At 43.1% G+C, this 26,434-nt stretch overlaps 1 protein-coding gene across 1 annotated transcript in view; it reads left to right on the top strand.

Moving 5' to 3' along the window:
* LOC306923543 (contactin-associated protein-like 2) overlaps nucleotides 1–25,969 on the top strand; it is a gene marked incomplete at its 3' end in the record, with an annotated part of 333,896 nt that extends 307,927 nt beyond the window's left edge. Inside the window, exons 21-26 of the mRNA XM_079501713.1 lie at nucleotides 2,412–2,651; nucleotides 4,052–4,185; nucleotides 9,457–9,550; nucleotides 18,325–18,588; nucleotides 24,520–24,591; nucleotides 25,764–25,969. Coding sequence (XP_079357839.1) covers nucleotides 2,412–2,651; nucleotides 4,052–4,185; nucleotides 9,457–9,550; nucleotides 18,325–18,588; nucleotides 24,520–24,591; nucleotides 25,764–25,969 — 1,010 coding nt within the window. The remainder of the gene's footprint in view (nucleotides 1–2,411; nucleotides 2,652–4,051; nucleotides 4,186–9,456; nucleotides 9,551–18,324; nucleotides 18,589–24,519; nucleotides 24,592–25,763) is intronic.
* Nucleotides 25,970–26,434: the final 465 nt, after the last annotated feature.

The following is a 26,434-nucleotide window of genomic DNA, read 5'->3' on the forward strand; positions in this document are numbered from 1 at the left end:
CCGCTGCTGCCTTGAAGTCTCACTTGTGCTGTACCCCCCCCTCGTGCCGTTCTTTTTTTCTCTCCACCCGCACAGAGCCAAGAACACTCGTCTTTTCATTGATTCACAACTCGCTCAAATCTTGCTCATTTTGGTATATAGATCGTGCGTGTAGGCCGTCTCTATGGAACGGTATGAAGCGAAAAGGAAAGTTCGGAAAGTTCGGATTTAGACCCCTCATTAAACCCCATTTGCTGCTATGGGGTGATGAACTGAATGAGCAAATGGAATCGCACACGCCGCACGCCTGGCACAAATAACTTCTTTGACTATACAATTATATAAACACAATGGACACAAGGAAGTGGCAGACACTCACTTCTGCTGATTATAGGAAAATTACAAAGAGATGCATAGGGGAATAAGGAGAGATGACGCAGCCTGCCCTGCACTCCGTGGACATCTCCATTGAGGCAAATCTTTACCAAACTAATTTGGCATACGGTTTACGTTGCTTTTAAAATCGCAATAGCAATTTAGGGGAAAGCGTGCCAGCACGCCCATGACCACACCTCTAGGCGCAAATACCGGTGTGTCACGGTCTCAGACTTTGCTCTTCTAGATGTTGTTTTTCTATGTTATGTTCTACTTGTTTTGATTCTATGTTTTGTTTATCTAGCTGTTGCATTTCTATGTTCTTGTTCTAGTTGTTTTGGTTCTATGTTCATGTCTTCCCCATGTGTTTCTCATGTGTAATCAACCCTCCTGTGTATATTAGTCTTGTTCCCCAGTCAGTCCTTGTCGGTTCATTGTTTGGTGTCACTCTGCTTTAGTCTGTATTTGTGATTTCTGTTCTGTTCACCTCCTGTTAAATAAAATACCCAACCATGGGTTTTGATCACTACACCTGCCTGGCTGTCCTGCATTTGGGTCCTCACCACCACCACCACCAGATCGTGACAGAATGAACCGACCAGTATGGACCCAGCAGACAGCAACCTGACCCCAGCCTGTCTACACCTGGTGAGGCCTTGAGGTGTTAATGGACATCAATGAAGCTCTGGCTAGTTGACCGTTGGAGGCGCAGTTTGTTTGATGTGGAGCTGGTCTGACTGTTGGAGAGAATGCTACTGGAGCACCGGCTGGTAGATTGTGATGTCCTGGTCGTGGATCTTCTGGTACCTCTCCTCGAAGTCCTGGTTGTGCACTGATTGCGCTTCGCTGAAGTCCTGGATGTGGGAGTGGTGATTGTCCATTGTCCAGCTTTGCTTCGGCCCCAGTGTCTACATTCCTCCCATTGGCAGTGGAAGAAAGCTCTGGGGGGTTCCAGCCCCTTTCCCTGCCGTTTGTACTCTTTCTATGCATCGTCGGCGTTCCTGTTTGGCAGTGGAAGAACGCTCCGGGGGGTTTCAGCCCCTTTCCCTGCCTCGCCGCCTGTGTTAACCTGTCCTGAACTCTTCAGCACACACTTCCCATTCTTGTCTCCTCTTGTCCTCTCCTGTCCCTCTCCCCATTGGACTTTGTGGGACGTCAGGAGCCCTCCTTAGAGGGGAGGCACTGTCACGGTCTCAGACTTTGCTCTTCTAGATGTTGTTTTCTATGTTATGTTCTACTTGTTTTGATTCTATGTTTTGCTAGCTGTTGCATTTCTATGTTCTTGTTCTAGTTGTTTTGGTTCTATGTTCATGTCTTCCCCATGTGTTTCTCATGTGTAATCAATACATGTGTATATTAGTCTTGTTCCCCAGTCAGTCCTTGTCGGTTCATTGTTTGGTGTCACTCTGCTTTAGTCTGTATTTGTGATTTCTGTTCTGTTCACCTCCTGTTAAATAAAATACCCAACCATGGGTTTTGATCACTACACCTGCCTGGCTGTCCTGCATTTGGGTCCTCACCACCACCACCACCAGATCGTGACACGGTGTCGGCAAAAAAGATAGCGGGTGAGGCTGTACGAAAATACCATTAAGGGACAGAGAAAGCTCCTATATTCGTAATTTTCGGACAGCGGCTGAATTGCGGGCCGCGCTGCGGATAAAGGCTGCAACAAAATTGGAGCCCTATATCTCTGAATGCTTTCAATCAGTACAAAATCAAATCAAATCAAATCAAATCAAATCAAAGTTTATTTATATAGCGCATTTACATTGATCGAAGACAAACCAAAGTGCTGAACAAGAAGAACATGTAAAAACAATAAGTGACCAACGAAGCCAAAGATAAAGCAGAAGTACTACATGCTACAACATGCATAGTATACAGTATGCATGTACAGACCACTGTATGATGCACTCGTAAGCAATGAGCGAGCTCTCTCACACACTCGCGCACACACTTGCACGCACGCATACTTTCAAAAACACTTGCAAAAGTTCTAAAACACGGTTTCCTGTGTGTGTGTGTGTGTGTGCATGCATTTTTCCCTCATTCAGATGTCGGCGGGTTCTTTGAGGCGGGAACGCTGGTCAAGTACGACTTCCTGTCTGAAGCTACAGCGGCGGCCAATACGGACTCGAGGATGCCGGCGGTCCCGCCCCTCCTCAGCCCACATGAAGTGAACCTGACCATGGAGGAAGTGGCGTTTAGCTTCAGCACGTCCAGTACGCCCGCTGTTCTGATGTACGTCAGTTCCAAGACCCCGGACTACCTGGCTGTGGTTCTGACAGAGAATGGTAAGTTAAAACAGGCCATTTTTATTTATATAGCACATTTACATTGATCGAAGACAAACCAAAGTACTGAACAAGAAGATCATGTAAAAACAATAAGTGACCAACAACGAAGCATAGTATACAACAGTATGCATGTACACTGTATGATGCACTCGTAAGCAATGAGCTGTGGCTGTGGTTCTGACAGAGAATGGTAAGTTAAAACAGGACTACCTGGCTGTGGTTCTGACAGAGAATGGTACGTTAACCCATTTAAACCTGAGGACGCATGTGTGTCACCTTATAGCTTTTAACCACTTTTAACTGTTATTTAAAACTTTATCTGTTGAAAAATAGCAGATCTACAAGCTTGTAGCGCAGCACTCGGTGTAATGTGAAAGCATTGAATACAGTTGAATGAAGGGTACTCTGATACGGATTGCTGCAATGTGAAAGTATTGGATACAGTTACGGGTTTGGGTGCGGAAGAATCAAGGCCAGTGTGAATCATGGCCAGTGGTAACCCATTGTAACTTCAAACTCCATTTTAAACATTCATCAAAAACACCCGTCCTTGGCTCTGTTGACTGATATTGTCCTTCCAATGCGCGAGGAGGCTGCGTTTTTTCAATATGTGTTTTTAGTTTATTTGACTATTATATTTCCTTTAATTCCCACCCAAAAATATAGCATTATAGTGTTATATACATATAAGACCGAATAGACTAGATACAATTACCCCAAAAGTGCTTGAACTTGAAGTGCACACACGCAGTTTTTAGTGAAAATTGTCTTTCATCTTTTATCAACACTATCCATGTTTCCCAATAGGCCTCATTTTCCAGCACAAACAAGCCGTTTGCTACAGTACAGTATGCATTATGCAACGTTTACGCTCACAATTCTGCCTGTCATCTTTTTTGCTTGTTGATGAAGAGCAAACGAATCTCACAAAATGCCGCAAAGCAGCAGCTGGATTGAGCTTGTAGATCTGATATGTTTTGCTATTATTGAAACAGTGCTTGAGCGGTTAACACTAGAGTGTCTTTGAGGTCTTTATAAACTATTTTGAGATTTTTGAGTTGATTATGTTTGCCCGTGAAGCTCTCAGAAGGTTCCCCTTCCATACTTTTCCTAAATATTCCATTCAAATCATCTGATTGTTTTTTATTATTTTGACAAAAAAATGTCCACCACAAGCCAGCATGGTGATGACCCCTGACTATGACCTCTTCCTCAGTGCCGTTGCAGGTGAACTATGACCTCTTGACCTTTCCTTCCTCAGTGTCGTTGCAGGTGAACTATGACCTCTTGACCTTTCCTTCCTCAGAGTCGTTGCAGGTGAACTAATGACCTCTTGACCTTTCCTTCCTCAGTGTTGTTGCAGGTGAACTATGACCTCTTGACCTTTCCATCCTCAGGGTCGTTACAGGTGAACTATGACCTTGGAGGCCTGAAGGAGCCCTTCTCTATCGCAGTGGACCAGCGTAACCACGGCAATGGACAAACACACAGCTTCAACATGACCAGAGTCAACAGGACCATCACCATACAGGTACACACACGCACGCACGCACGCACGCACGCACGCATGCATGCATGCACACAGACACGAAAGTACGTTAAACATGGAACCTCTGCGGCATTAGGTGGACATAATTCATTGCATCTGTCTCATTAGGTGAGTATAGTTCATTGTATCTGTCTCATTAGGTGAGTATAGGTCATTGTATCTGTCTCATTAGGTGAGTATAGTTCATTGCATCTGTCTCATTAGGTGAGTATAGGTCATTGTATCTGTCTCATTAGGTGAGTATAGGTCATTGTATCTGTCTCATTAGGTGAGTATAGGTCATTGTATCTGTCTCATTAGGTGAGTATAGTTCATTGTATCTGTCTCATTAGGTGAGTATAGTTCATTGCATCTGTCTCATTAGGTGGACATAATTCATTGCATCTGTCTCATTAGGTGAGTATAGGTCATTGTATCTGTCTCATTAGGTGAGTATAGGTCATTGTATCTGTCTCATTAGGTGAGTATAGTTCATTGTATCTGTCTCATTAGGTGAGTATAGTTCATTGTATCTGTCTCATTAGGTGAGTATAGTTCATTGCATCTGTCTCATTAGGTGAGTATAGGTCATTGTATCTGTCTCATTAGGTGAGTATAGGTCATTGTATCTGTCTCATTAGGTGAGTATAGTTCATTGCATCTGTCTCATTAGGTGAGTATAGGTCATTGTATCTGTCTCATTAGGTGAGTATAGGTCATTGTATCTGTCTCATTAGGTGAGTATAGGTCATTGTATCTGTCTCATTAGGTGAGTATAGGTCATTGTATCTGTCTCATTAGGTGAGTATAGGTCATTGTATCTGTCTCATTAGGTGAGTATAGGTCATTGTATCTGTCTCATTAGGTGAGTATAGTTCATTGTATCTGTCTCATTAGGTGAGTATAGGTCATTGTATCTGTCTCATTAGGTGAGTATAGGTCATTGTATCTGTCTCATTAGGTGAGTATAGGTCATTGTATCTGTCTCATTAGGTGAGTATAGGTCATTGTATCTGTCTAATTAGGTGAGTATAGTTCATTGTATCTGTCTCATTAGGTGAGTATAGTTCATTGCATCCGTCTCATTAGGTGGACATAATTCATTGCATCTGTCTCATTAGGTGAGTATAGTTCATTGCATCTGTCTCATTAGGTGAGTATAGGTCATTGTATCTGTATCATTAGGTGAGTATAGGTCATTGTATCTGTCTCATTAGGTGAGTATAGTTCATTGTATCTGTCTCATTAGGTGAGTATAGTTAATTGTATCTGTCTCATTAGGTGAGTATAGTTCATTGCATCTGTCTCATTAGGTGAGTATAGGTCATTGTATCTGTCTCATTAGGTGAGTATAGGTCATTGTATCTGTCTCATTAGGTGAGTATAGTTCATTGCATCTGTCTCATTAGGTGAGTATAGGTCATTGTATCTGTCTCATTAGGTGAGTATAGGTCATTGTATCTGTCTCATTAGGTGAGTATAGGTCATTGTATCTGTCTCATTAGGTGAGTATAGGTCATTGTATCTGTCTCATTAGGTGAGTATAGGTCATTGTATCTGTCTCATTAGGTGAGTATAGGTCATTGTATCTGTCTCATTAGGTGAGTATAGTTCATTGTAACTGTCTCATTAGGTGAGTATAGGTCATTGTATCTGTCTCATTAGGTGAGTATAGGTCATTGTATCTGTCTAATTAGGTGAGTATAGTTCATTGTATCTGTCTCATTAGGTGAGTATAGGTCATTGTATCTGTCTCATTAGGTGAGTATAGGTCATTGTATCTGTCTCATTAGGTGAGTATAGGTCATTGTATCTGTCTCATTAGGTGAGTATAGTTCATTGTATCTGTCTCATTAGGTGAGTATAGTTCATTGTATCTGTCTCATTAGGTGAGTATAGGTCATTGTATCTGTCTCATTAGGTGAGTATAGTTCATTGTATCTGTCTCATTAGGTGAGTATAGTTCATTGTATCTGTCTCATTAGGTGAGTATAGTTCATTGCATCTGTCTCATTAGGTGAGTATAGGTCATTGTATCTGTCTCATTAGGTGAGTATAGGTCATTGCATCTGTCTCATTAGGTGAGTATAGTTCATTGCATCTGTCTCATTAGGTGAGTATAGGTCATTGTATCTGTCTCATTAGGTGAGTATAGGTCATTGCATCTGTCTCATTAGGTGAGTATAGGTCATTGTATCTGTCTCATTAGGTGAGTATAGGTCATTGTATCTGTCTCATTAGGTGAGTATAGGTCATTGTATCTGTCTCATTAGGTGAGTATAGTTCATTGTATCTGTCTCATTAGGTGAGTATAGGTCATTGTATCTGTCTCATTAGGTGAGTATAGGTCATTGTATCTGTCTCATTAGGTGAGTATAGGTCATTGTATCTGTCTCATTAGGTGAGTATAGGTCATTGTATCTGTCTAATTAGGTGAGTATAGTTCATTGTATCTGTCTCATTAGGTGAGTATAGGTCATTGTATCTGTCTCATTAGGTGAGTATAGGTCATTGTATCTGTCTCATTAGGTGAGTATAGGTCATTGTATCTGTCTCATTAGGTGAGTATAGGTCATTGTATCTGTCTCATTAGGTGAGTATAGTTCATTGTATCTGTCTCATTAGGTGAGTATAGGTCATTGTATCTGTCTCATTAGGTGAGTATAGGTCATTGTATCTGTCTCATTAGGTGAGTATAGGTCATTGTATCTGTCTCATTAGGTGAGTATAGGTCATTGTATCTGTCTCATTAGGTGAGTATAGTTCATTGTATCTGTCTCATTAGGTGAGTATAGGTCATTGTATCTGTCTCATTAGGTGAGTATAGGTCATTGTATCTGTCTCATTAGGTGAGTATAGGTCATTGTATCTGTCTCATTAGGTGAGTATAGGTCATTGTATCTGTCTCATTAGGTGAGTATAGTTCATTGTATCTGTCTCATTAGGTGAGTATAGGTCATTGTATCTGTCTCATTAGGTGAGTATAGGTCATTGTATCTGTCTCATTAGGTGAGTATAGGTCATTGTATCTGTCTCATTAGGTGAGTATAGGTCATTGTATCTGTCTCATTAGGTGAGTATAGTTCATTGTATCTGTCTCATTAGGTGAGTATAGGTCATTGTATCTGTCTCATTAGGTGAGTATAGGTCATTGTATCTGTCTCATTAGGTGAGTATAGGTCATTGTATCTGTCTCATTAGGTGAGTATAGGTCATTGTATCTGTCTCATTAGGTGAGTATAGTTCATTGCATCTGTCTCATTAGGTGAGTATAGTTCATTGTATCTGTCTCATTAGGTGAGTATAGGTCATTGTATCTGTCTCATTAGGTGAGTATAGTTCATTGCATCTGTCTCATTAGGTGAGTATAGGTCATTGTATCTGTCTCCTTAGGTGAGTATAGGTCATTGTATCTGTCTCATTAGGTGAGTATAGTTCATTGTATCTGTCTCATTAGGTGAGTATAGTTCATTGTATCTGTCTTATTAGGTGAGTATAGGTAATTGTATCTGTCTCATTAGGTGGATATAGTTCATTGTATCTGTCTCATTAGGTGAGTATAGTTAATTGTAGCTGTCTCATTAGGTGAGTATAGTTCATTGTATCTGTCTCATTAGGTGGATATAGTTCATTGTATCTGTCTCATTAGGTGAGTATAGTTCATTGTATGTCTCATTAGGTGAGTATAGGTCATTGTATCTGTCTCATTAGGTGAGTATAGGTCATTGTATCTGCATTGTATCTGTCTCATTAGGTGAGTATAGGTCATTGTATCTGCATTGTATCTGTCTCATTAGGTGAGTATAGGTCATTGTATCTGTATCATGCTTGCTATAGTAACGTTGTGGTAGAGTAGAGACGTCCATCCGCTGTGTGCACCAAGCCACATGTCCAGTTGCTCCTCTGAGAACTAGCCCCAAAACGTTAGGTGCACACCCCGATAATGATACAGAAAATAAGGAAAGAGAAAAACAAGAGCAAAAGTCAGTATACTAATAGGATAATAAAAACAGATCAGCATAATGTACCAAGGTACAATGTAAACAAGGATTACGGTCAGATATACTAAATGTAGAGGACATGTAAATCCAGTAAATCTAAGGGTGAATACGTATTTTTACCTGGATGTAATCAGCAAATCTACGGCTATGTACTGTAGACGTCCAAATTGTACCCACTAAATATGAGGGGGGGTCCAGGGTGGTCCCCAGCTAGGCTGGTCCAGACGATGGCTTCTTTTCAAAGACTCAGATCTGTCTCAGTCTAAAAAGAAAAAAAAGGGAAATACAATTAGGATTTATTTAGTTGTTTATCTAAACACACAAACACAATTCAATGTCTATTCAAAAACCGCTCTATACTAAGTCCACACTTATCACCGGAATGCCTTGATGAATTGAATACACAGCTAGGGCATTAATGGGGAAAAAAACGTATATATATTTTTCTTACCTGTTATAATGACACCGTCTATGTCGGGCAAATAAATGCATGACGACCTGCTCCTATGCTGTTGAGCAGAATATAGAAGCATATTAGTTTAATTCCAGGAAAAGCATTTCCTGTGAAGGAATACACACAAACATTAGGATTTATTTAGTTGTTTATCTAAAAATCTAAAATCTAATCTTATCACCAGAAATGCTCCTCCCCTCAATGACTTGATGAATTAAATACACAGGACATTAATTAACTTTAACCTAAACGAATGAATGTGACATTAATTATCAAGCCACAAGGGGGAGACATGTAGCTGATTCAGATTTGGGAACATTACCTTTGATAGGCAGGGAGAAAAAATAGCCATTGGATCGGTGGGGCCCTTGGCTCTGCAGGGCCCTTCAAGGGAAATTACTAGGTTTAAGCCCTGAAAAGGGCTCCTGGGGCCCTTCATTGGGCGTTGATTTTGTTAAATTTAGGTAAAAAAGATAACCATTTAAACGAACAAACATTTCACATTGCTGCACGGGCCCCCCAAAAATGACTGTCCCTAGCCGTGCTTTTAATTGCTAGTTAGTGTTCAGTGGTTGTTATCTGCTTAATCTCTCTCTCTCTCTCTCTCTCTCTTTGATTGATTGATTGAAGAATGTATTAACAGTTTGCAGAATTACAGTACATTTCAAGCACAAACTCAATACAAAGTATACAAAATACAAAATACAAAATACTCTCTCTCTCTCTCTCTCTCTCTCTCTCTCTCTCTCTCTCTCTCTCTCTCTCTCTCTCTCTCTCTCTCTCTCTCTCTCTCTGTGTGTCCCTATGTCTCACTCTCAGTTGGATCATTATCCTCCAGTGGTGTATTCTCTACCAGACTCCTCAGACTCACAGTTCAACCTGATCAAGTCTCTGTTCCTGGGGAGAGTGGCAGGTGAGTAACCGCTGCATTAGCTGTAGACATGTTCCACCTGAATGCTCACAGTGAGCCAAAAAGTTGACTCACAACCTTTAACACTAGGATGTCTGAAAAAAAATCACTACTACTATGACGGCTAACGGTCAGGATGACCGTGTTTTTCGTGCTATTTGATTGGCCATTCTCTCCCCCACTCGTCTAATGATCTTCACACCTCTCTCTGCACCCGTTGACGGCTTGCCATTGTCTTCTAAATGTTACATTCCAACTAATTCAAGGCATCAGTTTCAACTCGACAGGACAACTCAAGTTATTTTTTATTTTTTATTTCAGTTTACCAAACTATAATTATAGTGACGGTGTGAGCGCTATATTGAATACCCTTGCGCAGCAAACACTGTCCGACTTTGTATTGAGCCAATAAAATAGGCTACCACACGTTATTGTAACAGCCAGAGCCAGGCACATTGCTCAGAGTCAGACGAAATACGACATTAGTTATATGTTGTCATTTTTATATAGAGGGGGAAACATCGATGTAATTAATATATATTTGATTGATTGTGCCAAAAAAAGGAAAGAGCCGTGCGTGCGTGCGTGCAAATCAGAAAAGTTTACAGACAAAGGAGTTGGGAGTTTGGGAGCGGCATAGCCTTATTATAATGCTGCGCACATATATTAGCCTATATATATTTTAAAAATACCCAGCATAATTTTTGGGAAGGCTAAGCCTGGCCTAGCCTTACATACCCGCCGCCTATGATCGATGTAATTTATATATATTTGATTGATTGTGCCAGCAGAGAGGTCCGTAGCAGCAGCACGGTTTATATATACACCATAGGATAGATCATGTCATGTGACGCATCACCGCCACAAATAGTGCTACAGCGTTATCTAAAATGCACTTCCGCATACCTCACCGTCAGTTACTTGGATCCATGAACATCTCCCCGTGAGAGAGGGAGAGAGAAAAAAAGAGAGCCGTGATGCGTGGAAATCAGTTCAACTGGTCGCGTGCAGAAAAGTTTACAGACAAAGGACGGACAGAACTGTTCTTCTGACTGACAAAACATTTAGAAGTTCGGGACGTCTATCGGGTTGGACTGATTTCAAACACTGTCATTTTTATTTGGAATCGCGCATCGGCAAGCATTCTCGCTCCAAATGAAATGTCGGTCGGGTCAAACAGACCATGCTATAAACTTTATTATTCCAGGATAATTGATTCATTTTTATCATCACCACCTTACATAATTATGCTATAAAGATGGCGTGTATAGTCAACATGTATTTATATCTATTGAGCTATGCGTTTGGTGGAAACAATACGCCAGTCAGTCAACCCACCATATTTCACCATATCTTTTCTTTCCGTTTTGAGAAAAATAAAGTCAGACATTGTTATTTCTGCAAACCGCATATAACAAATATAACATCTAAAACAACATTTAGTTTATGTTGTGAGTACATTCGTAATGTAAGTTTGCCTATACATGTGGAAGTAGTTGGAATGCAAATGACACATTAGCTTGAACAATGCCCGTCTCCAGCCGGGAGGGACGTGTGAACTTCACTGCTTGCGGGGGAGAAAGGGTGAGGAGTCTAAGAGCGGTCCCACGGACCGAAAAAGAGCAGACTCAGTAGTAGAATTATGTCTAAAATCATATTTCCAAAACGTTTCAGATGAAAAAAAAACAGAGATGGTTTGAATCGAACATTTAGAAAAAGTCATGCAAGGGGAACTTTCTCAGGACTTCATGGGCAAAGAAAATCCAATTCAAAATTTCAAAATCGGTCAGCCAGACCGCTCCGACGCGCTAGTGTTAAACACAAACATGTTTCACACAAACTCTGAACGTGACGCCAACAAGTTTACTGATGTATTCTGTCTGTTGTAGATTGCATAATAGATCACTTTACAGTCAGTCATATACTCAGGGACGTAGCTGACCATTTTTTCAGTTTGGCTGCACACACGGCCACTCGTTATTATGCGGCGGAGCCGCGGAGAAATGTGTTATGAGGGGTCGGCTTGACACTTTTTGGCACATTTTGTTGCCCCCCCTCGACGTGTTGCCCTACTCGCAGCGCGTATACGTAGCAACGGCACTGCATATACTGTGTCACAGACTCAAGCACAGCTTGCCACAAGGAAGCTGCAGCTTGCTCCGGGACATGAACCGATAGACACGATGTGGATTAAACGTTGTTAATATATTATTTATGCCCCAAAATGTATAAATCTCACACACTATTAATATAAGGCAGCCGGCTGTTCCAAGCGCCGCACAAGGTGCATTTTGAACACCTGCTCCTCAAAATGTCTATGAGCTTACTTTTAGTGCATTCCTGGTTGCTCTGGTTTAGCTTAGGCTGGTTTTAAATGCATATAAAACTAAATGCATGTTGTTCACTAAGGCTACACCCACCGACCTTAGCAAACGGAGAAACTGGCTTTCAAATTTCACATTGATAACCTTGTCTCAAAACTGAGACAAAACAATCATGCTTTCCTGCATCCAGTAGAAAAAACAGCCACTTTTCTCTCAGTTTTAGATTATGGGGACATTATTTATAGAATTTCTGCTCCATCCATTTTAAAGCACATCGACACTGTGTACCATTCTGCCCTAAAGATATAATATTATGCAATACAAAACAATTAACAACACTGTTTTGATATTAGTTTTCTCTCTCTCTCTCTCTCTCTCTCTCTCTCTCTCTCAATTCAATTTCAAAAGGCTTTATTGGCATGATAAATATCTTCTACATTGCCAAAGCATACATACAACAAAACAAAAGTCAGCATTGTGCACACAGAGACAACTTTCTGCACACAGAGACAACAACAAACATCCCAACATTAATGAACAACAAGCAATACAGTAACAATGAAAATAAATGAACAGAAACATAACAGCAACTTAATGACCCTGTTCAGACAGATATACCTGTCTCTTCTGTCCACTGGCTGTCCCTCAGTTGATGACAACTCCACACGTATTTTGCTGCCAAAACTGTGCATTTGGACTGTTCTCCCAGAACATATTGAAATGATGAGTTATTAATGGTGGATTCAAATTCTTTATATTTTTCTTTAAATTTAGGGAAGAATGATTCTCTGATGTCTTTATATTTGTCGCATTGTAACAGAAAGTGTAGTTCCGTCTCCACCTCCCCTTGAGAGCAGAGTGAACACAGTCTGTCTTCTCTAGGCAGCCAGTTCTGTCTGTGTCTGCCTGTTTCTATTGCCAGGCGGTGGTCGCTGAGTCTGTACATAGTCAACATCTTCCTCAGTTTTGGATCAGTAACAGTGGTCAGGTAATTTGCCACTGTGTATTCTCGGTTGAGGGCCAAATAGCATTCTAATTTACTTTGGGTTTTTGTTGTGTTTTTCCAATATGTGATATAATGTTCTTGTTGCATTTTGATAATTTGGTTAGTGGAGGTTGTTTTAGTCAGGGGAGGGGTGGTGGGGGTAAGACTCAGGACCAGCTGACTGAGGGGACTCCTGCTCATGTTCTCCTCTTGGCATTTTAAGGCCTGGTGATGGTAGGAGATGGGGTCACTATTTTGAAGGTGCTTATGGAATTTGAATGCTCTTTTCTGGATGTTAATTAGGAGAGGGAATTCCAAGTTCCGCTCTGCATGCATTATTTCGAGTTTTTCTTTGAGTTTTTAATATATATTTACAAAGTTCTGTGTGAATAGTCTCAATTGGATGTTTGTCCCAATTAGAAAATTCCTGATTTGCCAGGGGACCCCACACTTCACTACCATACAGGGCAATTGGCTCAATAATTGATTTGAACATTTTCAGCCAAATTCGAATTGGAATGTTAATTTTGACAGATTTTCTAATTATATAGAAAGCCCTTCTTGCCTTTTCCCTCAGGTCATTCACAGCCATGTTAAAATTCCCTGTGGAACTAATTTTTAATCCCAGGTGTGTGTGTGTGTGTTCTATGTTGGTGCAGCCAAGTACAAATGGGTATCTGCTTCCCTGACATCTGGACCGTTTCTGGAAAACCATGACTTTTGTCTTTTTCATATTGACTTTCAAGGCCCAGGCCCACTTAAATTGTTGCCTTGCATTACTCCTCTACTTTGGGGGAAGAAATCTGTTCTTTTGTTGCCAATTTTTACTGCACATTTATTATTTTGATACATTGTTTTAATAATATCATATGTTTTCCCCCCCACGCCACTTTTTAAAATTTGGAATAGCAGGCCCTCATGCCAAATCGAGTCAAATGCCTTTTCAAAATCTACAAAGCAGGAGAAAATGTTGGATTTGTTTTGTCAAATTTATCACCATTTTTAAAGATGGGCGTTATTAGTCCTTTGGTTCCAGATGTCAGGGAAATAACCTATACCTAGAACCATGTTAAACAGTTTCAACAAGGCAGTGTGAACTTTATGGTCAGCATGTTTAATCATTTCATTTAGTATTCCATCGACACCACAAGGTTTTTGGTTTGCAGACCCTGGATTTTGTCTATTAGTTCTTTTTCTGTAATTGGGAAATCTAAAGGGTTTTGTTGATCTTTAATGACGGATTGGAGCATATAGATTCTCAAAGTGGCTCTGCCATTATGTCTCCATTTTGAATCGCCAATTCTTCTCTGTATGGTTTGTTCAATTGATTCCAATGATCCCAGAATTGATTTGTGTCAATAGATTCCTCAATTACAGTGAGTTGATGTTTGATGTGTTGTGTTTTCTTTGATCTGATGGTGTGATGGTATTGTTTTAGAGTGTGCCAATATTGAACTCGTACCTCCTGATTCTCCGGTTCTCTATGTTTTTGGTTAGATAGGATCCTTAGTGCTTTCCGTAGATTTCTACATTCAGAATCAAACCATTTTTCAGTTTTCATATTTTTGTTTTTAAATTTAGGTGATTGAATTAAGTTTGATAACGTTGCCAATTTGTCAAATACATAATTTATATCTTGTACAGCCATGTTTACACCTTCTTCGTTTTGAGGATATGACTGGATGAGAAAAGTATTTAGTAGTGATTGCATTTTGTGATTGCCAATTGCATGCTGATAATCATTTAGGCTGTTTTTGTTCCATCTGTAGGGCTGTTCTAATACATATAGTGGACTGTTTTCAACTCCATTGAGGTGTGTTTGTGTTTGATTTAAGTACAGAGTGATTTTGCTGTGATCAGATTGAGGTGTCAAAGGACTGACTGTGAATGCCCTGAGGTGCACTGGATCTATGTCTGTTATCATATAATCAACAGTGCTACTACCAAGATGGGAACAATGCGTGTACCTGCCATATGAGTCCCCTCGTAGCCGGCCGTTGACTATGTACAGACCCAGCGACCGACAGAGCTGTAGGAGTTGTCTTCCATTCTGGTTGGTTGTTTTGTCGTAGTTGTTCCTGGGGGGGTATGATGGCAGGGGGATGCTGAGGTCTGGTAGATGTTTATTATTAATGTCACAGATGTTGTCAGGCTCTGTGCCTGTCCTGGCATTGAGGTCTCCACAGATCAAGATGTTTCCCTGGGCCTGGAAACGACTAATCTCATCCTCTAGTATGGTGAAACTGTTTTCATTGTAATAAGGGGATTCTGATGGAGGGATATATGCTGCACATAGATATACATTTTCTTCAGTTGTAATTGTTTCCTTTTTTATTTTGAGCCAAATGTAAAAATCTTCTTTTTTGATTATTTGAATGGAATGTATTAGGTGTGTTTTGTACCAGATCAGCATCCCTCCTGAGTCTCTTCCCTGAGTTTGGTAGATGGTACGATGATCTCTCTGTATCCTGTGGGACAGCCAGTGGACTCCTCTCCTTTACTCCATGTTTCCTGCAGTATCACAATGTCTGGGTCTTCCAGTTCTCTCATGAAGTCTGGGTCTCTGCTCTTGGAGCCAAAAGCAAAAGACCTCAGACCTCGAATGTTCCAACATGCAACAGTAAAACACTTTTTCTCCATGAATAAACCGATATCTGTTGTACAGAAAATGAGATAAACATCAACTTGCCAATACACTTAAACTGTACTGTACAATATAAACTGAAATAAATGTTTTTGTTATGCTCATCTTACTGATGATGATGGTGTGTGTGTGTGTGTGTGTGTGTGTGTGTGTGTGTGTGTGTGTGTGTGTGTGGGTGTATTATTGTGTGTGTGTGAATTAACCTTTCACCAGGGCCCAGTTCCTATCAGGCGGGAACAGAGTAGGCACAGCATCTGTTGGATGTATTTTAGTTCATTATGTGGGTCGGGGGTGGGGGGTGGAGTGGGTGGTGCTGCTCTGCTCACCGCTTGGGCATAGCTGAGACTGCTTCGATGCAGCTCCTGTTGTAGAGTTGGGGCTGCCGAGGGGGGTAAGAGGGGCTCAGGCCTGTTTTGCGGGGGGTTGTAGGATGGTGGTCTATCCTGGGGCAGGTTGCGCTGAGCTGGGTAGTCCTGGTGGTGTTGTGGCTGAAGTGAAGGGCCTCTCCCTGTAGGTCCAAGGAAGCCACGTGCTTGTCTGCGTGGCGCGGGTGCAGGGTGTCTGGCGCTTCTCTGTGGGGTAGCAGGGCTCCGGTTGAGGGTAGCATCCTTCAGGGTCCGGGCGAATATTGGGACTACCTCTCTAAAGAGGTGGACGTGATCATAGAGGCAGGATAGGTCAAGGGTGGGGTGATGAGCCATATGCACGTTTGGCTTGAGGGCACAGTCTCTGGAGATGCTGGCGTTGATTTTGTAGATGATGTCTGGATGGAAGCCTTTTCGTTGCAGCAGGGTGGATGACCACACGGGTGTTGGGGAAGGTGGTGGAGGCCCTCTCTATCACTGCCTTTAGAGAGCTAGCCACTCTCTCCTGATCTCCTGCTGTTCTGAGGTCGTTGGTTCCTGTGTGAATAATGATGTGACTGGGACTGCCCAGTTGTTCCACATTCAATAGTTCTAAGGCCCTCTTGCTGTTCGGGCACCACAGCTTAGACACACTATGTTTAGGGGAGAGTTTATTTTGCTCTATAAACTTCCCGTTGGAGTCGATGAGGATGACCACTTTAGCCTGTTGTCTGCTGGGTGCTGTTTGTGGAGGAGTGCTCTCTTCTTGGGAGGTGGACGGGGCTGGTTGACTGTGACTGCTGTCTGTCAGGGAGATGGAGGGAGTTTGATGATTCTGTGACACTGTCTGGGTGGAGCTCAACATGGTGTGGTTGTTAAGCTGGGGGGTGGAGTTAAGCTGCTGTTCAGGTAATGTCTCTCTCTCCCTCTCATGTCTCACCTCTTCTTTTGCTGCTGCCATAACACTCTGTCTGTCCCATCTCATCTTCCTCATCTCCTCTCCTATTGCAGTCATCTCCTGCTTTCTTTCCTGTTTCATCTCTCTGATCTCCTCAATTAGAGGAGTCATCTCTTTCTCTCTCTCCTGTTTCATCTCTCTGATCTCCTCAATTAGAGGAGTCATCTCTTTCTCTCTCTCCTGTTTCATCTCTCTCATCTCCTCTCTTAGTGCTGTTAGCTGAGCCATATAGTTCTGTCTGTCTTCCTTGAGATGTTGTATTTCACTCCTCAGAGCCGCTAGTTCTTTCCTGTAGCCATCCATCTCCTCCTTTTCCTTTTGTCTGCTGCTGGTGATGTCTTCTTCTTCCTTATCTGACTGGACAGAGCTGACTGCGTGTCTGAGCTGCACTAGTTCTACCTCCAGCTGAGTAAACTTGTCCCTCATGATGTGGAAGGAGTTATCTGGTGTGGAGCCAGTGTTGGTGGGCTCAGTTTCCTGTGGAGGCAGTTCTGTTGAGTGCTCAGAGGTGTTTGCGCTTGTAGATGGAATGGCAGCTAGGTTAGAGGAAGATTTTTTCCTGCTGGGCTCTGTCCTTGTAGATGGAATGGCAGCTAGGTTAGAGGAAGACTTTTTTCTGCTGGGCTCTGTCCTTGATGACCAGGAAGTCTCTCTCTAGCTGTCCAAGGTTTCCCCCCTGAACCACTACTTTTCCTGATTTGTATAGGTTCACTGTGGTTATAGTGCCGAGGTCTTCTTTGTCACTTATTTTCAATGTCGAGCCTTTGGAGAAGCCTTCTCTTTTTATTAAAGATGGGGGGTCTATAATGGCATCACGCCATGCTGTAGGATTGTCTGTGAAGAAGATCATATTACAGAGCTTCCCATCTTTATAGAGATCTGCAAAGAGAGTCTCAGGTCTATCTTCTAGCAGTGTCTGCTTAAACACCTGGCGGGCACTGTCATTAGTCACTTCATTAGGGTACAGGATAGGAATAGCCATGCTGGATTCATCCACAGCTGCTTCCTTGGTTGCCATTTGGAAAGTGGTGGTAGCATAAATGAGTCTCCTTGAGTAGCTAAATAAACTGCCCTCTCTGTTGCTAGCAGTGTTAGCCCTTTCTTAGCATAATGGATATTTTTGATCACTTTTCCTTGGCTGTTATCTTTTGTAAATGTACTCACTCCTTAATGTTGTTGATTTGTTCTTGACTTGTCCTCTTCAGCTGCTAGCTAGCTAGCTGTTGTTGGTTGAGTTCGTTTCCCCCCCTCTCTTCTCAGTGTTGTAGTCTTCTTCAGCTGCTTAGCATGCTAGCTAGCTAGCTAGCTCTTTGTTGTTGTTGAAGTGGTTCTGTGTTTAAATTAGTTTTTCTTCTCTTTTTCTTTCTCTCTTTTCACTATTGTAGTAAAATACTTCCAAAATACATATCTCAGTAAAACTGTTGTTGTTTATCTCATTTTAAGCAACAAAAACACTAGCTGTTCAAGAGCTCATGTTTCCTGCTTCTCTCTCTCTCTCTCTCTCTCTCTCTCTCTCTCTCAGAGACGGGCCCCGTAGACCCAGTGCTCATTGAGCGTTTCAACACTCCAGGGTTCATCGGTTGTCTTTCTCGAGTGCAGTTCAACGGAGTGGCGCCCCTCAAGTCTGCCCTGAGAGACCCCGTAGCGCCCCTCAAGTCTGCCTTGAGAGACCCCGTAGCGACACCCAGAGCGTCCTTCCAGGGTAAACTAGTGGAGTCAAACTGTGGGGCGTCGCCTCTCACCATCCCACCTATGTCTGCTGCCACGGACCCCTGGCACCATACAGGTACTGCACCCCATGTGGGCAACACAGATCAAGAACACAGATACAATCAATGTATCCTGCAAAATAGCTAGGGTACGATTTGAGAATATGACATCAATATTTGAGACCCATAGGGTACTCAGGAAGAGGAAAGCTATTACTAGGGATAGAACACACACGTTACACAGCCAATAGTAATAAGTAAAGTATAGGACTTATGAACATCTCAGTTCTGTGCCTGAAATGTAATGCAATGCTTCTTGGAACTATGACTCATGGAGTGGTAGCCTTTTGTTGGTGTTTGTTTCTTTTTCCTTCTGCTGTTAATTGTTGTCAATGCATTGTGTGATCTGTTTGTATTGTGTATATGTGTTTTTGTATCCTGATGACTGCTTGGCTTTCGGCAAGGACAAATAAAGTATAGTTTCTAAATATCAGCTTTGTCCCCCAGGCCCCGAGGTGTAGAGGATGCCACTCTGACTTTATTGGACAAAATACATAGTGATTTAGACAAGCCTAAAACATACGTCCGTGTCCTTTTTATGGACTTCTCCTCTGCTTTTAATACGGTCCAACCCCATCTTCTCCTAAAACGCCGGTGAGACCTGAACGTCAGTAGCAATCTCATTTTGTGGATTAGGGAGTTCCTGAGAGAGAGACCCCAACGAGTATAACACTCTGTCTGACTGCCTTGTCCTAAACACTGGTGTGCCACAGGGGTGTGTTTTATCCCCTCTGTTATTCTCCCTATACACAAATGAGTTGAAATACAACAACAAAGACTTCTCTCTCATAAAGTACGCTGACGACATGGCCCTGGTTGCCTGCCTGCAGGACGTTTCCAGTCCTTCTTACTCCCAGCACATCGACCGTATTGCCACCTGGTTTGACAGCAGCTTCCTTGACCTTAATGTCACTAAGACCAAGGAGCTGTGCTTGGGAGGGGGGTCAAGAGCAGAGGGCTCAGGGTCCATCTTTAGGCCTGTTACTATGAGTGGGGAGGAAGTAGAGCAGGTCAGTGACTTTAAATATCTGGGAACGACCATAGACAATAAACTCACCTTTCAGACCAATGCAGATAACATCTACAAAAAGGCAAGGCAGCGGCTTTATTTTCTCAGGAAACTTTTAATGCCAGTAAACACACCCTGACCATGGTCTATAGATCACTCACTGAGAGTCACTCACTTTTAACATCGTGTTCTGGTTTGGGAATCTCTCAGTTAGAGATAAAAACAAGCTCACCCAGGTAGTCAACCAGGCAAGTAAGATCATTGGAGACAAACAATTGCAACTTCAGGACATATATACAACCGCTCCATAACCAAAAAAGCAATTCAGATTTACAATGATTCTACCCACCCTCTTCACTCTGAATTTGACTTGTTGCCATCGGGCAGGAGGCTTAGGGCAAAATTAGCTAAAAAGAAGGGTTACAAAACTTTGTATGTGCCAACTGCTGTGGACATTTTAAATAAGAACATGTTTAAATAGTTAACCTAATCCCCACTGTTCATGATCACTGTTGCTGTGTTAATGTGAATGCATTTTATATAGTATTTTAATGCACCTGTGTATTTTTTGTAATGTTTTATTGTTGTAACTGACTATCTAATCTATCTATCACATATACTGCACCCCATGATTCACACAGTCACTCCAGAGACGAATCTCTCAAATCAGCCGCTACATGTGTATTGTTAGTAGGAATAAACACAGGAGCACCGGACCGTACTGCTCTACAAAGCCAAAGCGCAGGAACTGCGATTATATTTGACTGCAAAATCTGATATTATACCTCGTTGAGTTGTGGTTGAGAATTATCTCTGTGGCTTTGATATCTTGCATCCACAGACAGATCCCTTTGTTGCTCACATCTACAGAACCTTCGATTTTATATGTTTTTTGATGCTGTTTGTTGCTCGTTTGTTCACCTCGCAAGCAGTGCTCTCATGAAACATTTAATGCCAGAAGATGAGAGGCGGAGGAGAGGCAGACTTTTTTTTAAAGTAATGATTCAAACTTGAACTTTTCTAGCTTAAGCGTAAGAGTCTCTGACCATTGATCAGAACTGTATTCATCTCATTGTGTATTTATTTATTACCTTATTTTACACAGGTTTTCTTTCTTCTTTCACAGAATTGGTTTTATGGTCATGATTCACCAGGAGCCTGCATGGCTTGATTCTAGGATTAAAATAATTCATATGAATATTTCTGGGAATCTCTATGGAGGAAAATGATTGGGCTTTAGATCTGTAGAACCACATGGAAAAATGAATGGGAATTATTTTTACTTATATTTTCTGGATGGCACCTTAGACCCTTTTGGACGAAAAAGAAGGCTGTCAATGCCTAGTGGGTCAGTTTTGGCACATGCCAAGGTAGGACTTGAAGCACTTTGGCACCATCAAGTGGTTTGGAGGATAAATTACATTCATTTGAGAAAGCAGGAAGTGGAGATGACAGCACATGGCTCTAGGCTGCCATTGTATGACTTACTGCCCAAATCTGAGATTAGTTGTGCTAAAATAAAAATACACACCAGCTAACTCGATGACTCAACTATAGAAATATTGAAGTAGATTACATTTGACCTCACTTTTGTCTGAGATATTTGAAAATGTCTGTTTGGGACAAATTTTACCCATCAGGCACTAGGACATGGCATCACAATAATATAGATAGTAGTAACTGTAATAGTGGAATAGTGAAATAGTGTAATAAGTCTAATTTTGTATTAGTGGAATAGTGTAATAAGTGTAATAGTGTATTAGTGTAATAAGTGCAATAGTATAATAGTGTAATAGTGTAATACATGTAATGGTGTAATGGTGTAATACATGTAATACGTGTAATAGTGTAATAAGTATAATACAGCAAGTGTAATGAGTGTAATGAGTGTAATAAGTGTACTAGTATACTAGTGTAATAGTGTAATATGTGTAATAAGTGTAATAGTGTAATAATGTAATTAGTATAATAGGGTAATAGTGTAAATAGTGTAATAGTGTAATAACCATAATAGCCTAATGTGCCAAATTTGGCACATACCTAAATTTATATCAATTGTTTGTGCTAAATGCAAATTGAGTATCTCAACTTAATATAGCATCTGATTGATGGCAGAAACACAACCATTTTTTTTTTCATCATTAGAAATTAATTCAGTCCAAAAGGAGTTTCGCCAAACATTTCAACCCGAGTGACAATGGACAGTAAAGGGGAACGTACTGCCACCATAGACCTGACACTGTCTGCAGTGCTACCTGACCAAGACAGTGATGCTGTCTACAGTGCTACCTGGCCAAGACAGTGATGCTGTCTACAGTGCTACCTGGCCAAGACAGTGATGCTGTCTGCAGTGCTACCTGGCCAAGACAGTGGTGCTGTCTGCAGTGCTACCTGACCAAGACAGTGATGCTGTCTACACTGCTACCTGGCCAAGACAGTGATGCTGTCTACAGTGCTGCTACCTGGCCAAGACAGTGATGCTGTCTGCAGTGCTACCTGGCCAAGACAGTGGCGCTGTCTGCAGTGCTACCTGGCCAAGACAGTGATGCTGTCTGCAGTGCTACCTGACCAAGACAGTGATGCTGTCTACAGTGCTACCTGGCCAAGACAGTGGCGCTGTCTACAGTGCTACCTGGCCAAGACAGTGATGCTGTCTGCAGTGCTACCTGGCCAAGACAGTGGCGCTGTCTACAGTGCTACCTGGCCAAGACAGTGATGCTGTCTGCAGTGCTACCTGGCCAAGACAGTGACGCTGTCTACAGTGCTACCTGGCCAAGACAGTGACGCTGTCTGCAGTGCTGTTACCTGGCCAAGACAGTGGCGCTGTCTGCAGTGCTACCTGGCCAAGACAGTGATGCTGTCTGCAGTGCTACCTGGCCAAGACAGTGACACTGTCTGCAGTGCTACCTGGCCAAGGCAGTGGTGCTGTCTGTAGTGTTGATACCTGGCCAAGACAGTGATGCTGTCTGCAGTGCTACCTGGCCAAGGCAGTGATGCGGTCTGCAGTGCTGCTACCTGGCCAAGACAGTGGCGCTGTCTGCAGTGTTACCTGGCCAAGACAGTGGCGCTGTCTGCAGTGCTACCTGGCCAAGACAGTGATGCTGTCTGCAGTGCTACCTGGCCAAGACAGTGATGCTGTCTGCAGTGCTACCTGGCCAAGGCAGTGGTGCTGTCTGTAGTGTTGATACCTGGCCAAGACAGTGGCGCTGTCTACAGTGCTACCTGGCCAAGACAGTGATGCTGTCTACAGTGCTACCTGGCCAAGACAGTGATGCTGTCTACAGTGCTACCTGGCCAAGACAGTGATGCTGTCTGCAGTGCTACCTGACCAAGACAGTGATGCTGTCTACAGTGCTACCTGGCCAAGACAGTGATGCTGTCTGTAGTGTTGATACCTGGCCAAGACAGTGACGCTGTCTGCAGTGCTGTTACCTGGCCAAGACAGTGGCGCTGTCTGCAGTGCTACCTGGCCAAGACAGTGGCGCTGTCTGTAGTGTTGATACCTGGCCAAGACAGTGATGCTGTCTGCAGTGCTACCTGGCCAAGACAGTGGCGCTGTCTGCAGTGCTACCTGGCCAAGACAGTGATGCTGTCTACAGTGCTACCTGGCCAAGACAGTGACGCTGTCTGCAGTGCTGTTACCTGGCCAAGACAGTGGCGCTGTCTGCAGTGCTACCTGGCCAAGACAGTGGCGCTGTCTGTAGTGTTGATACCTGGCCAAGACAGTGATGCTGTCTGCAGTGCTACCTGGCCAAGACAGTGGCGCTGTCTGCAGTGCTACCTGGCCAAGACAGTGATGCTGTCTACAGTGCTACCTGGCCAAGACAGTGATGCTGTCTGCAGTGCTACCTGGCCAAGACAGTGACGCTGTCTGCAGTGCTACCTGGCCAAGTCAGTGACACTGTCTGCAGTGCTACCTGGCCAAGGCAGTGATGCGGTCTGCAGTGCTGCTACCTGGCCAAGACAGTGGCGCTGTCTGCAGTGTTACCTGGCCAAGACAGTGGCGCTGTCTGCAGTGCTACCTGGCCAAGACAGTGATGCTGTCTACAGTGCTACCTGGCCAAGACAGTGGCGCTGTCTGCAGTGCTGTTACCTGGCCAAGACAGTGGCGCTGTCTGCAGTGCTACCTGGCCAAGACAGTGACGCTGTCTGCAGTGCTACCTGGCTAAGACAGTGATGCTGTCTGCAGTGCTACCTGGCCAAGTCAGTGACACTGTCTGCAGTGCTACCTGGCCAAGGCAGTGGTGCTGTCTGTAGTGTTGATACCTGGCCAAGACAGTGATGCTGTCTGCAGTGCTACCTGGCCAAGACAGTGACGCTGTCTGCAGTGCTACCTGGCTAAGACAGTGATGCTGTCTGCAGTGCTACCTGGCCAAGTCAGTGACACTGTCTGCAGTGCTACCTGGCCAAGGCAGTGGTGCTGTCTGTAGTGTTGATACCTGGCCAAGACAGTGATGCTGTCTGCAGTGCTACCTGGCCAAGGAAGTGATGCGGTCTGCAGTGCTGCTACCTGGCCAAGACAGTGGCGCTGTCTGCAGTGTTACCTGGCCAAGACAGTGACGCTGTCTGCAGTGCTACCTGGCCAAGGCAGTGATGCGGTCTGCAGTGCTGCTACCTGGCCAAGACAGTGGCGCTGTCTGCAGTGTTACCTGGCCAAGACAGTGACGCTGTCTGCAGTGCTGGACTCTGACATCACTGTGTTTGGCTAGGGGTGCGTAGCATTAGCCCAACGTCCCCAATAATCCGACATTACTAATCCTACCTCTACTACCTGTACCTCTAACCTAAACCTAACCGCTCGCACAAAGCCACGGTGCGTCTTAACCGGCCTATTGGAAAAAATCGGACTCATGTATGCTTGTTGGCTGGCCCTACAAAATCTCTACCCTTTCCAGGGGTATCCCTCCAGTATATCTAAATGATTTCTTTGTGTGTCTAGATGCAGAGTTCCCCTTCAATGAGGAGAGAGTGATTCCTGATGGCGTCAACAGGAACTCTGCAATCATTGGAGGTACAGTGTGTTTATAATGTAATGGTAATTATGTTTTTTACTTGTATAGCACATTTATACATCATTATGAAAATAGTTAGTAAATGGTTATGTCTACTTCAAAACTATACAGTAAGACTTTCTTTCCTTTTTGAGAGGAAAAAAAAGTGGGTTTAGGGCGATTTGTCATTGGAAATGTCCGCCAGACCGTATGAGGAATTGTATGAGGAATTGTAATCTTGACCAGAGAAAATAAAGGAGCTTCTAGCTCTGCTGGAGGTAGAAATATCTCCAAGCTGACCAAAACAAGCCTGCACAACTACAATCCCTTCGGATTTATTGGCAGTTAGTTGTATGTAATGTTGTGTTGAGCGATCCACAATCGGATGTAATGTAACATATTGGAATTGCCTGAATCTATAAAATATATGAATGCACATCATCTGAGCTGTTTCTGAACTGTGGCAAGCTCAGGCAAGCTCGTTACCATTCAGGTGGTCACAATATCAATCAAACACAACATTCTCAATGGGCTCTATGCACACAGAATTACTTTTTCCTACTTCTGGGCCGCTTTCCTACTTCCTTCACTTCAGGTGTTACTGATTATACTAATTAAGGCTCTGTTCTAGTGTTCAGTGGTTCTCAAACCTTTTTCATTTCAAGGACTCCCATAACTCTGAGAGTGTACACATGGAATCAAATGGACTGTTACAGGTCAATTTGGTTCAATTTGTACAATTTCAGAGCTACACACCCGTACAGGTGTCACTCAATGACACTTTGAGACCCACTGGTGTAGCACACTGTTTCCAGTGTGATAACATCCACAATAGCAGCACCCTGACTCTGTTTGACCAGAATGGAACAGAGCCTTCATTAGTATCCAGAAGGAGAAGAGACTGGAGCAGCACAGACATTTAGAGCCTTTTATTAGGTGCTGAAGTATACAAAGACTTTGAAGCACCGGATCAGCCGATTTAGTCTTGAGGCGCGTTGGTAGACTCCCTTGTTCCTTCATTAGTATCATTGGTACCACTGTGAAGGAAATAGGGAAGTTGCCTAAGTTCTTTCCAAAATTGCGTGCATGCATTGCATACAGTCCATTGGGGAACAAAGACCATACTTTCCCCGTCCCCCCCTATCACGCTTTGCGTATTTAGGTTTGGTTTCCATGTCTCGTTCCTCTGCAGGCGTCATCGCAGTGGTGATCTTCACCATCCTGTGCACTCTGGTGTTCCTGATTCGCTACATGTTCCGTCATAAAGGCACCTACCACACCAACGAGAACAAGGCCAGAGGAGGAGGAGACTCGCAAGGGGAGTCTGCCGACACGGCCATCATCTGCACCGACAACCCAGACACGCTCAACGAGTCAAAGAAAGAGTGGTTCATCTAATTAGACAACCCAGACACGCTCGATGAGTCAAAGAAAGAGTGGTTCATCTAATTAGACAACCCAGACACGCTCGACGAGTCACAGAAAGAGTGGTTCATTTAATGGCCAACTGTGACAAGCCAGGCACCGTCAACAAATCAAAGAAAGACTGCTCAGTGTGGGGGAAGTTGGTAGCACTGTCGCCTCACAGCTAGAAGCTCCTGAGTTCGATTCCCGCTAGGGACGCTGTGGGTGTGTTCTCTCCTCTGCGTCATCAGTGCCCAACTGCCCATACCCTGGGTGGGGTCGCTGAAAGGGCCTTTCTGTGTGGAGTTTGCATGTTCTCCCAGTGTCCCCTAGGGTAGGTCACAAAAAACATGCAGTAATCCTGGTCTATACTGTACTATACTGTACTACTGTCAACTGTACTATACTCTACTCTCTACTGTCTGTCCCTGGCCGGCTGGGGCGCCTGATGTAGGTTAA

The sequence above is a fragment of the Electrona antarctica genome (assembly GCF_951216825.1).
Source record: "Electrona antarctica genome assembly, chromosome: 5".
NCBI classification, from domain to species: Eukaryota; Metazoa; Chordata; class Actinopteri; order Myctophiformes; family Myctophidae; genus Electrona; species Electrona antarctica.